Source organism: Pithys albifrons, chromosome 4, assembly GCF_047495875.1.
Source record: "Pithys albifrons albifrons isolate INPA30051 chromosome 4, PitAlb_v1, whole genome shotgun sequence".
NCBI lineage: Eukaryota > Metazoa > Chordata > Aves > Passeriformes > Thamnophilidae > Pithys > Pithys albifrons.
The window spans coordinates 73357374-73368805 of NC_092461.1; the positions used below are offsets into that span (position 1 = coordinate 73357374).

The 11432-nt window shown below is 40.9% G+C and overlaps 1 protein-coding gene across 10 annotated transcripts in view; it reads left to right on the plus strand.

The window, feature by feature from the left end:
• The window catches only part of GAREM1 (GRB2 associated regulator of MAPK1 subtype 1), a 121572-nt gene that overhangs the window by 79508 nt on the left and 30632 nt on the right, over positions 1-11432 (plus strand). For 8 of the 10 annotated variants that reach the window (XR_011697746.1, XR_011697745.1, XR_011697747.1 and 5 more), the window contains exon 3: positions 5642-5772. The exons of 1 other annotated variant lie outside the window; for it this stretch is intronic. Coding sequence is in view for 1 of the 9 variants with exons in the window: in XM_071554601.1 (XP_071410702.1) it covers positions 5642-5772 (131 nt within the window). In the remaining 8 variants the exon portion in view is untranslated. Of the gene's footprint in view, positions 1-5641; positions 5773-9866; positions 9904-11432 lie in introns of those variants that run through there. One more of the 10 variants, XM_071554603.1, reaches the window with a different exon arrangement.

An 11432-nucleotide genomic window follows, 5' to 3' on the forward strand; every position in this document is an offset into this window, starting at 1 on the left:
TCCAGGTAAGAACCAGCTGTGCTGAAGTGTACTTCGCAACTCAATGCAGCTGCATCTCCCTGGTATCTTGAAAGCCATCTCTCTGTGCCCTTTGTTATCATGTCTTATTTATGCCTTTTGCTTATGCTCTTCAACTCTTCTTCAACTCTTATACCAAGGATCACCATTTTGTGAAGAAAATTGAAGTCATTTGCCATCAGTTTTATGCACAGAAAACGTGGACAAAAATTGTCTTTTTTCAAAATGGTGTTATTCTGTCAGATAGAGCCTTTCCTTTTTCAGTCAGCTCTGCTGTTCTTTGGAATACTAAAATGCAGTCAGCAGTCAACAAATAGGAAACATAAACTTCTACAGTACTTTTACTACCCTGCTGTGCTGTCTGCGCATTCTTGAGAAGCACTGGCCTTTGCATACAGTCTCACATAGAGAGATGAGAGACTTACTAAATAATCAAAGCTGCTGAATGACAATACAGCTCCTCCCTCCTTGGAGAAACATGTGACAGCTAAACGCAATTGAGCAGATGTTTCAATGTTTCAGTGACCTTCCATGTTTCCTATTGAAGACATGCTCTTTTTTTTCTTTTAATGGAATTTCTTCTTCCAGATTTTCTTTTTGGTACATGAACATGAATATCCTCTTATCCTTTATATCAATGAAAACTTGATTGTTTGTTCAGCCTGTGAACCCTTGCCACAGATAAGGACTGCCTAGGTCTAGGCACAGTGCAGACACTGTACAGAATGAAAGTTTCTGTTTTGGAAACATTCTGGATTATTGGAATGTGTTGCAGTTATGAATGTGCGTAAGCCTGCAAGAACCTGAGCAGTGGAAACAGCAAAAACTGGGACAGAAAGGGCTGGTTAATGTCCCTGCTCGCAGAAATTACAGGTGCAACCTGGGAAGAAAGAAGAAGGACTGATCTTCCTGCTCCTTCTAGCTTTTAATAAATGCATTCATGAACGGGACAACAAGCCATGCTCTAGGTTCTTCCCTGTCTTTTTAGCTTTCCAGACTCATTTCCAGCAGTAGTGGATTTACTGTCTTGCTGTAAGTACCTTCACAGAGAATTCATAATCTTCAGAGATAATATATACTAGGATGAAACTGTTCCAATACTGTACCTGCCAGAGGCTACAGAGAAAGATAGAGATATAAAGCTTGCAGTAGTTGTTCATTTCTCCCTTGCATTTGGCTGCAAAGGAAGAGCCATACCTGCTCAGTGGACCATGCAGGTATCATGAATCTCTGATCTTTCTGAACCTTAACTGATTTACTGCACAAACATTTCATTATTCTTTTTATGCTAGTGAGAGAGAGAGGAGTGAACTTTTATAAGAGTATATTTTCTTTATTTTTTGTTAAATTCCTAATTAACACACAATTTAATTGTCCTGTGGTTTGTTCAAGCTTGCTGTTAGTTCTGTAAAGTCTCATGATGAAATTGTGCCTCTTGTGAAGTATAATAAAATTCCACTTTAACTTGCAGTTAAGCCAGGCTTCTGACCATTAAACTTATATTTCAGCTCTGCTGTCTTTTCTTTTCTGGCAGCCTGAATAGAGACCGTGGAGAAATATAGTAAGAGATTGTCTCCTTACTCCACATTAGTTAGTTACTTGACATCTGGCTCAAACGTGTATTGTGGTCTCCTCTTCAGCCCTTCTTTCTCTCCTTCCGATACTTTTTCAGTGAGGAAATAAATTTTAAAAAACTGTTTATAGAAAATCTCAAGTTACAAACCCATCTTTTTTCAAGGAAGAGGCATTTTAACATCTAGCCCTGACAGCCTCCATGCACAGCATGCTTTGTGATTTTGTAACAGGCAGAGATTAATGCTGCCCTTCTATTATATGCTTTGGGATCTGTGTGTACTCCTCTGTCGTCAACTTCCTCATGAACTGCTGCTTATTAACAGTGCAGGCACAGACAGCTTTGTGTTTGTGAGGCTCAGCTGAAGGACAGGGAGGATGGCACAGATAGTGACATAGACAGTTCTGAGCATCGCTTTGTACCAAAGCAAAGCTCCAGCTGATGATGCTTTTCTATTACTTTTTTACAGGAATATGTGTAATTCTGCAGTACACAGCAGACCCTTCTCCCAGTTACACACAGCCTAGAGCATTTGTTCTGTGCTGAGGAATTTGGGACTTTTTTGTAGAACTTTGGGTTGCAAGGAGCAGCTGACCTTTTCTTGCCAGCAGATTGACTGTTTTTAAATACATAGTCACTGAAAAATAGTATTATTATGCTTCCGAACAGAGTAACTAGAGAACCTAGAATTAAAGACCACTGTCTCTTCCAAAGGGCTGGGGCTGGATGAGTATAGTTCATATCATGTATTGCTGTTCACTGTGTTGTTTTCCTTTCTTGTTCATGTGAATTTATGCTTTGTTACTGTGCCCAACTCAGTTCCCTCTCTGAAGTGGGTTCTCAATTTCTTTCTGAACTAGCAAAATTTTATCACTGCAGTATATCACAGTTTCAAAAAAATACACAGCTTACATGCAGTATTGTATTCAACTCTGTTTTGTATGTAAGGGGGGAGTGTAAAATCAGAAGCAATCCCACTGAGTTTAGATTTGTCTAAGGTGACTTAAACTTGCTGTGATTCGGGCTTTTTTTTCTTTGAGGAATTTAAAAGTGTGAAATGCTGTTATAAATTGTAATCACAGGTTGCTTTCATTATAAATAGTAACCACAGCTAGGAATCCTGCAAATCAGACCCCCTGGATCCCAAACTGGACAGTCAGTTAGGGTTGCATCCCAATGGCTGTGTTGGTAGTCAGAGAGGATAGCAATCAAGAAATAGGCAGGAGAGAGCAACTGTCTCAAGTCAGCCCATGGTGAAGGAACATTGTGTGACAACTTCTGTTAAATTTAATAACATCTTGGCCTGAATGACTATGTGTGAAATACAGTTACTGGCTCTGTGCTCTAGAGGAGTGGTTTTTCTGTGCTGTCAAATGCTCCCTGGTGCAATTCACAGTCCCTGCTGCTGTGTGATGTCCTGGCACATCCTAACTTCGTGTAGGAGGACGTCCGACCTCATTCAGCTCCCCCCTCACTCCTGAGTTTCCTTTGCAGGAAAGCAGGGTGCCTGTTGGGGGAAAGGACCTGTACAGCTGGAGAATGTATTTTCCTCTTGGTTAGGCTGTGGCTGACAGGGAAATTCTGAAACCAGGACTTGAATGGTCTGTATGGCAGACTGGGGATTTAAAGGCACATTTCTCTCTTCAGCTGTCTCTGTCCATGCCTTGTCATCAGTCACAACACACTTTCCAGCATCAGTTAACTGAGCACCTCCATGCTAATTGTTCAGATTCCCCTAGCCCAGAGGTGTTGTCTGCCTGGCCCCGCTATTGTTTTGCACCAGAAGAGGCTCAGAGCCCACAGGCTGAGGAATTCAGCTTTAGTGTGCTGGTGTGTTTCTGTTGACTATGTGAAGCATATTTCCAAATGCCTGTCTGCTGTCAGGTTTCCTGATGCTACCCACAGTGTCTGCCAAGTGTAGCTTTGTCACTCCTAAAATTTGTACTCATAATCCCAGAGGTACTGTAAATTATGTGGAAGATGAGTTTCTCTGAATTTTCCAAGAGGGTATGTCCACAATGAAAGTTTTAGATATATTCAGTAAGCTATTAAACATATTTACAGGAAAGAAAACCTCTGGAGCTACTAAGCCCAAAGATAGTCCTCACCTGCTCTGGGAACCCTTGAGCCATGAGTTCCTCCTAGTGCTGTGGAGGAGACTCTGGGTGGTATTGTAATTGTTCTTAAAATCCATCCTCCTGACACAGCTGTTGTTTACTCCTCTCTAAAGCAGATTGCTGCACGAGGCCGGCTTTGATCTGGCCTGCAGAAGCCATTCCTGTAGTCAGCTACATTGCTGTATTACACTGTAGAAAGGGCTTCACTGGGTCAGACAAAAGGTTCTGCTGGTTCTACCCCATTGCTGGTCTTCAAAGGACGTGAATTGTTTTGGTTGAACTTCAAATCGTAGCGTGTCCTGAAGCAGACATCAAGTTAAGAAAACTCTCAACTGGTTTTCGAAGTGTGATGAAGATTATTAAGCCTTTGCAAAATACAGTCTTGCAGTGAGAAGTGCCAGCATCTGTACTTACTCTGCTAATAATACTTGCAAGTTACCATGGTCACTTTAGAAAGACAAAGTGTATGGAAGGGTATAAATGGAAGTCTTCTGCCTTGCAAGTCGATATTTAGGCTTGCAAGCACAGTACTTGAGTGTACTGATTAGAAGGGTGTGTCCCTGGCAGCGGGTGCTGTGGTTGGCACAGGAGCTGAGCGTGTGGGTGGGTGGGTGCACGTATGTGCACACCTGGCAGGGTGGTGGGACGGGTCTTTCTCGCGGGGTGTCAGAGCTCGTTGAGTTTGCATTTGTTTCCTCCTCTGCTGCTAAGTGGCCTAAAATAGTTCAGTGTGGGTGAGTTCTACGAACGTGTTGCAAGTCCCAAGCCTGTTGGGATGTAAAGGGGCAGCAGGGTTTTGTGTGCAAGAATGCTGAAGGAGTGAGAAAATATTTCTGTAGGTGGCTGACATCCTCATGTATTGGCTGTAGTTTCATGAAGCTGAGCACTGTTTGGGAACAATAATCCAGTGGCTGCATGCATTGCTAATTTTAAAATGTGATTTACAGGAGCCATGGTAAAGCCATACATTTTACTCAGTCTTTTGCTCATTTTCTGTAGTTGTTTCTTCTATTAAGTCTTGCTGAGACCAGCCCTTAATTCAGCAGTAGTTAATGTTTCGACATTTGGAAAGATCACTCCACTGATTTTAAGTCACACAGTTAGTTAACATATTTTTGTTATCTCTGTATTTATAAAATAAAGCTTTTAAACTTTGTGTTCGTAGTGCGCAGAGGTGATTGCTGTGCATGGCTGTCCCTGACAGGTCTGCCCGGACTGGATCCCTCCATGTTACTTCTTGCCTTTTACAAGACATAGAAAATAGCCAAAAGGTTTTCATGCTGGGGGAGGTAAAGTCAGGAAGAAAGACTTCTTTCTTGCACTCTTCTGAGAGCAACCACCTTCAAAAGGGTTTTAAATGTGTATGGTTTAATATCATGTCAGCTAAAGTTCTCAAAGGGCTTAGTTTATGATTAAGGAAAGTTAGATGATATTCCACGCTCAGGGAAGCCCAGAGGGAAAACAGTTTTAGCCTAGCATTTTTAATAGCTGTTTGATGATGCTAAAAACAACCCCCAAACTCTTATGTTTATTGTTTTGGGATTTTGTAGTAGTGGGTGTGTTTTCTTTCTGTAAAACTTTTAATAATAAAGGCCAAAAGTGTTATTTGTACAGATGCTATGACACTGAATTATGTACACAAACACAATTGCCTCCATAGTTATTTACTGTTTCTAGACAGCATGCGATAAAATGATCTTTTTAAATTTGACTTTGGCTGCCACACATTCTTTCCATTCCGACCGGGTGAAATGGGGTGTCTTTCATGGCAGGTTCAGGAGACTCTCTGCAGTCTTTCGTCTTCTTGTTTGGTTGCTAATAAATGGGAAAATTGACTGAACAAAATGGTGAAGAAGTTGAGCCAGCAGTTGCCACAGTGACAGTTGTCCAGTATAAATATCTTACAATTCTTCTGTTTATCATCTGTTTTCAGGGCAGTTTAAGCTGCTGGAACAAGACCGAGATATTAAGGAGCCAGTGCAGTATTTTAACAGTGTGGAGGAGGTGGCTAAAGCATTTCCTGAACGAGTTTACGTCATGGAGGAAATAACATTCAACGTTAAGGTAGTCCCTGAATAAATATTTATCCCTGTCTAAATGATTAACTGTTACAACCTTTATATACATGGCAAGTGAGCAACAGTGCTGTGTGGGAAGTGTAATTTTTGAGACAAACGAGCCTTTAGTGTTCCACGTTCGGTGATGGTGCTCTTTAGCATCAATTTTACAGTCTTAAATCAACATGTCCTCTAGTCTTCTTATATCAACATGTCCTCTAAGGGCTCTCCTGCCCCATAGCACTTTGAGGAGCAGTCCTGATGATCCATTCAATAATTCATCTAATTAGGATGCTCCTGCCAGATTTTAAACAAATGTTGTTTGTTGCCCCTTTTTTCCTCCCCCTCCAGCAGTCTGAATTTCATTCTCTGCTAAGCAGCAGCTGCTCAAATCCCTTCCAGAAAGCCTCATTCTCAGAGAGCACATAGGGTGAAATGATGGGGTTGCATGTCTCAAAATTACTGCAGCTAAATAGCATTGTGAATAAAGCAAACAAAACAAAACCAAAACAAAAGACACACTTGTTCTCTGTTTGCATGTGTGTTTGCTTGCATGTGTATGCCTCTTGAGCTCATCAAAGGGTCACTTGCTATCACCAAACACACTGCAATGGCATGAAACAACAAAGACAGAACTTTTACTTCCTTGACCTGCCTGTATGTGTTATACTACACAGGGTAAGTCAGCTCTGCCATCAGATCAGAGTGGTCTTCAGGCTTACCTAGTTTGCTTGAATTGATACAGACTGGTACAAGAGCATCCTAGAGCCAGGGTGCAATGGTGTAGATCCAAATCACGTATCCTGACTGATACTGCTGGTGCAAAAGCAGTATAGAGTTTCCCGGTCCCATGCATAACAAGATGGAGTTTTTATAACAACCTTTTAATAGCTTTTCTTCTTTCTTTTACTGCTACAGCTGGGGGACACCAACTAGTTCACAATTTTTATAGGTGTTGAAGACTGCTTGAAGTGCAAGAGCTCCTCAGATAATTTATTTAGTAATACAGACTCACACCTTTCAAGACTACAGGTTGTTTTCCTTTATGCTGTCCATTAACCTGAGCCTGTAAGACAGAGGCTTTCATGAAGGAAGACTTCATGAGAAAGCTGGAACACTTTTGTATCTTCTGGGCATATTGGGCAAATCATGGTAACAAGAAAATTCCATTTCTGCCCACAAAAATCAGTCTTACCTTGGGACTACTAGCCTTATCTAGTGTTGTGCTGTGATTTCTCATTTGATCAATGACCAGTCAAGCCAAGTGGCACAGTAAAATGCACAACTTTGATTTTCTAAGGAGAAAACTGTCTACAGGCTTGTTTAAATGTAAAATGCCATATCTCTAGTTTAATATGAGTGTTTTTGAAATTCTTTGTCATATTTAGCAAACTAAGAAATAAGAATAGCTTACTGTTGATACCAAATCCATTTTTTAAAAGGTTTTATAGTGATACTCCTTAATGTAAATAACGGTAGTAATAATCCAGGTTTAACCCAGTTACACAGTTAGCTTGGCAGTATTCCTCTTGGCAGTTTTTCCAGTTTCATAGAAGTCTGTTCCAAGGTTATCATCTTCCAAAAAATAAATGAACTTAGCAGGATTTATTAAAGTGTTTAATAACCCTTTACATGCAAGAGAATTATGTATGCTAAAATTTTAATATAGGAGAGATTCTGTCAAGCTGATTAGAGCAAAGGGAGGAATACTAAGTACGGTTGATTTCTGTCCAATGCAGTGTGCCTGTTTTAATTCAGAAGAGAGTGTCAGAAAGTAGCTAATCCGATATAAAAAGAAAAAAAATGGGAGAAAACCTGATGAAGCAAAGCACTTAAGATGAGAAGTAACTCTGAAGTCTGTGAATTCTTTCTTGTTCCAAACACTCAAGTCTTTCATGCATAATATTTAAAGAAAGAGCCTGTAGAGTTACAAGGTGCCACCAGACAGTCACTGGGTGCTTTTCTCTGTGTTCGTTGGTCTGCCTGCATGTGCCAGTGCACCAGAGCTATGGTTCCACTTGGTGCAAACCTTACTCCTCTTGTGGAAATCCTCTATTGCTCCAGCAGGATTTTGCAACTAGGTGCTGCCATCAGCAAACCACCTTCTCACTGTGACAGGCTGTGAGATCTTCTCCAAAGTGGTTACTTTATTTTTGCTTTATGTATTCGTTTTTCAATGGAAAAATCAGCTACCTTATCCTGGGGAGTCAATGGAGCTGGGTCTCCCTTCTTTCCCCATGGTTTTGCAGCTGGGCAGGCTTTCTGGACAGTGTGCTGAGGCAAAGAGCTGGGGACCTGCTGGCTTTTTGGAGGATGGCTGAAACACATGCCATCAAGCACAGCTGGAAGGGGAAGGTGGAGTCACTTTTAGCAGAACAGCAAATAAAAATTTTAGATTAAATAAAACTTTGGTAATAGCTAAAACTACCTGTGGCAAGTCTTTGGGCATCTGTATGCATCAGTACTGTGCTTGGATATCCAGCTGGTTGCCTCAGGTACCCAGTGGCCAGCAGCATCTACAGGCAAAGCAATTTAGAGTGTTCTGGGATAACGGAATTTCACTCAGTCAATAGGTATTTAATCTGTTCTTGTTTGAAAATTGGAGGCATCCTTTCTTCACTGACCAGATATGTGAGAACCTTTTTTTATAATAGCATTCAGTGTAAAGAATTTTGTTTGTGTAGCAGCATTATGCTACAAAGATGAGAATGTTTTGATTCTCTATTAATAGGAACAAAAATACTGAGAAAGTTCAGCTACCTCAGGGCCCTGGCTTTTGCCAGAGCAACAGCAATAGATTTCTGCTGTTGACTGCTCTGGTCCCATACAGATGTCAGTCTGTGCAAACACCCAGGAAGCTGTTTGCACCACGGCTTAAAAACAAAACCAGGAACAAACCCCCACATCATACAGAGGGCAATTCACAAAAGTTTCTAGTAAAAAGCAACAATATTGTCTGATAGACTAAACATTGGATAAGCCATGAACTCCTGTACTCTAAAAAACCAGCCCATTTAATGTTGCAGGACTCTTCACATCTTCCAGAAAAACATTTTAGTCCTGAAGACGACATTTTTCTCCCTGGGGAGTCTGTGAAGTTGTTTGCAGACACTTTCTCGAATGGAGAGGCGTGGTAGTGAATTAGCCCTGTAATGATTCTTTTCTTCCCTATCAAAGACATTGTATGACTGGTGTGAACTTTTGTACCTGAATTGCTCATTTTTTGAACACAATCCTCTTTTCATAGTGATCTAACCGTGTTGGCCAGTACAGTGTGCATTTTGGCAGAAATAAACCTGTCATGAAAACTTTGCTCTCTCTTTTTTTTTTTTTTTTAAAGTTAATGCAGTACAGTGCAGTAAAATTGATCTCCTAATTGTAATTCTAATGCCTCTGATAAACTCAACCTCAGTGTCCATAAAACACATATATAGAAGGTTGCAACCTATGGTGGCATTTTTAAGTGATGCAATAATGACTTACTTGAAATAGTGTATAGGTTTTGGTTCCAAACTTTCAGGCAATTCTTAATACTTCACCTCAAAATTAGTGCTTTAGTCCCCTTGTTGCCTCTAGGTTGATGCCAGCCTTATGAGACTTGGCTCCAAAAGGGGTTTTTTATCTGCTTCTTTCCTCTCTGTCCCCAGTACATACAGGTTGACACCTTGGTGTCTGACACTGGGAAGGGCAAAAGAAGGGCAAGGGTGAAGTAAAAGTCATTCTTGCAATGAATGAAACATTATTGTTACCATGCATAAAGCCCTTCTGGGTGTGTGATGCAACTAAAGTAAGGCTTCTCAGGTGCTTTCTGCCTTCTGTTTTCTAGAATTATAATGAGATTTTAAGAGTTTCACACAAAAATATAGGGTTATCATCAGTCTGTGATCTGGACCACCTTAACTGCTGTTCTGCACTGCTGTCTTCTCTGGCATGCACCAGTGATATGCTGTGTCACCTGCAGGGGCTGGAACTTGCCACTAGCAGGTCCAAGTGTATAAAATAGCACAGGGCTGTGCTACATCCTGCTAGCAGTTGCATAGCAGGAAGCAGAGGGTGGCCAGGGAGTGCTTTCAGCGGAGCTCTGCAGGAGCGTAGGAGCTGCTTGAAGATGCACATCCTGCTGGGTCGGTAGAAGTAGGTGAGTCTGGTGTGGTGTTACCCATGATGCCTTCTAGGAATAATTTATGATATGCACTTTATGTTGCCTTAAGTGTACACTTTGGCATACAACCATAGAATCATTTAGGTCAGAAAAGACCTTTGAGATTATGAAGTCCAACCGTTAACCCAGCCCTGCCAAGTTCCACCAGTAAACTATGTCCCTAAGCTCCATGTCTCCATCTCTTATAAATTCTACAGGAATGGCTACTCAACCACTTTCCTGGACAGCCTGTTCCAATGAATGACAAGCCTTTCAGTAAAGAAATTTTTCCCAATACCCAATCTAAACCTCCTCTGGTACAACTTGAGACCATCTCCTCTTGTCCCATCTGTTCTGAGAAACTGCTATGCCTGACTGTTTCCTGGGCTTATGGAGGCCCTGTGAAGTTCACCAAAGGCAGTGTCAAGCCCTGCTAAAGTCCACGGCTCTTTGCTGATGTTTTTGTAAGTTTTGTGGCCGTTGATAAACTGAAATGTTTGAGTGAATAAGACAGAGTAAATTTTATTTTCGTATGTCATTGCTTCAAGGACAAAGCTTGTCAAAGATCATTTAGCTGGGTAATCTGAGAAACAAAAGCCTAGTGATATTGGTGCGCTGCTATGTGCATTGAGAGAGAGATACGATATATATGGTATATCTTTGTTGCTAATATTCTGGAACACATATTTACCTACATGTATGTTTTATAGTGTTTATTAGCATGTGGTAATGAATTCATTAGCTTAACACAAGAAGAGGGATTGTTCACTTTCCTGGCTTTCAGAGCTTAAATTTTAAAGTGTGTTTTGAAAGTGTAATTTTAAAGCCTACTGAGGTGTATCAGCATTCCTAACATCACCAGAGAAGAGTTTAGTGGGTAAAGTTGTGGAGTCTTAGAGTTTTAATTTCACTTTTTCAGGTTTTTATTACAATTTTGGACAGCAACTGGTACCTTATATTTTTGTTTAGAAGGAAGAGTGCATTTTTCTCAGTGTCAAACCAGAACTGGGGCATCATCTTTATTTTGTTCCAGCCCAGTAAAATTCAGCCTTATTTCACCCATTTTTATCCTGTGACTGTATTTTTTTATTTTAAAAAAATATTTTTCAGACTCTTTTAATTCAGAATAATTTTGTCTTTAACTATGCCTGTTGACTTTAAAAGTCCATTTGCTATTTGGCTGGTTGAAATGGATGCCATTAATAGATAGCTGCTTCACATGATCTTGGTTGTGAAGCTCAGCCATTGAGTTACCTCTGTGGTTTCTCATCTGACCCACCATTTCGTTCTGCAGTGGCTTGTTTGTGAATCACCAGGGAACTGCAGGTTGGCCAGCCAGGAGCACCCACAGCTGTAGGTTGTGACACCTTCCTCACTCCTGAGGGTGTCCCACAAGAAGTGAGAAAAAGCTGTAATCATACTGTATCAGGTGAAAGTGTCTGAGAGTGTTGCTGGCGTTGTCAAAGCTCACAGCTGTGTGAACTTGTCGATGCTAAAAACCAATATTCTTAGAGAACATGCCCTCT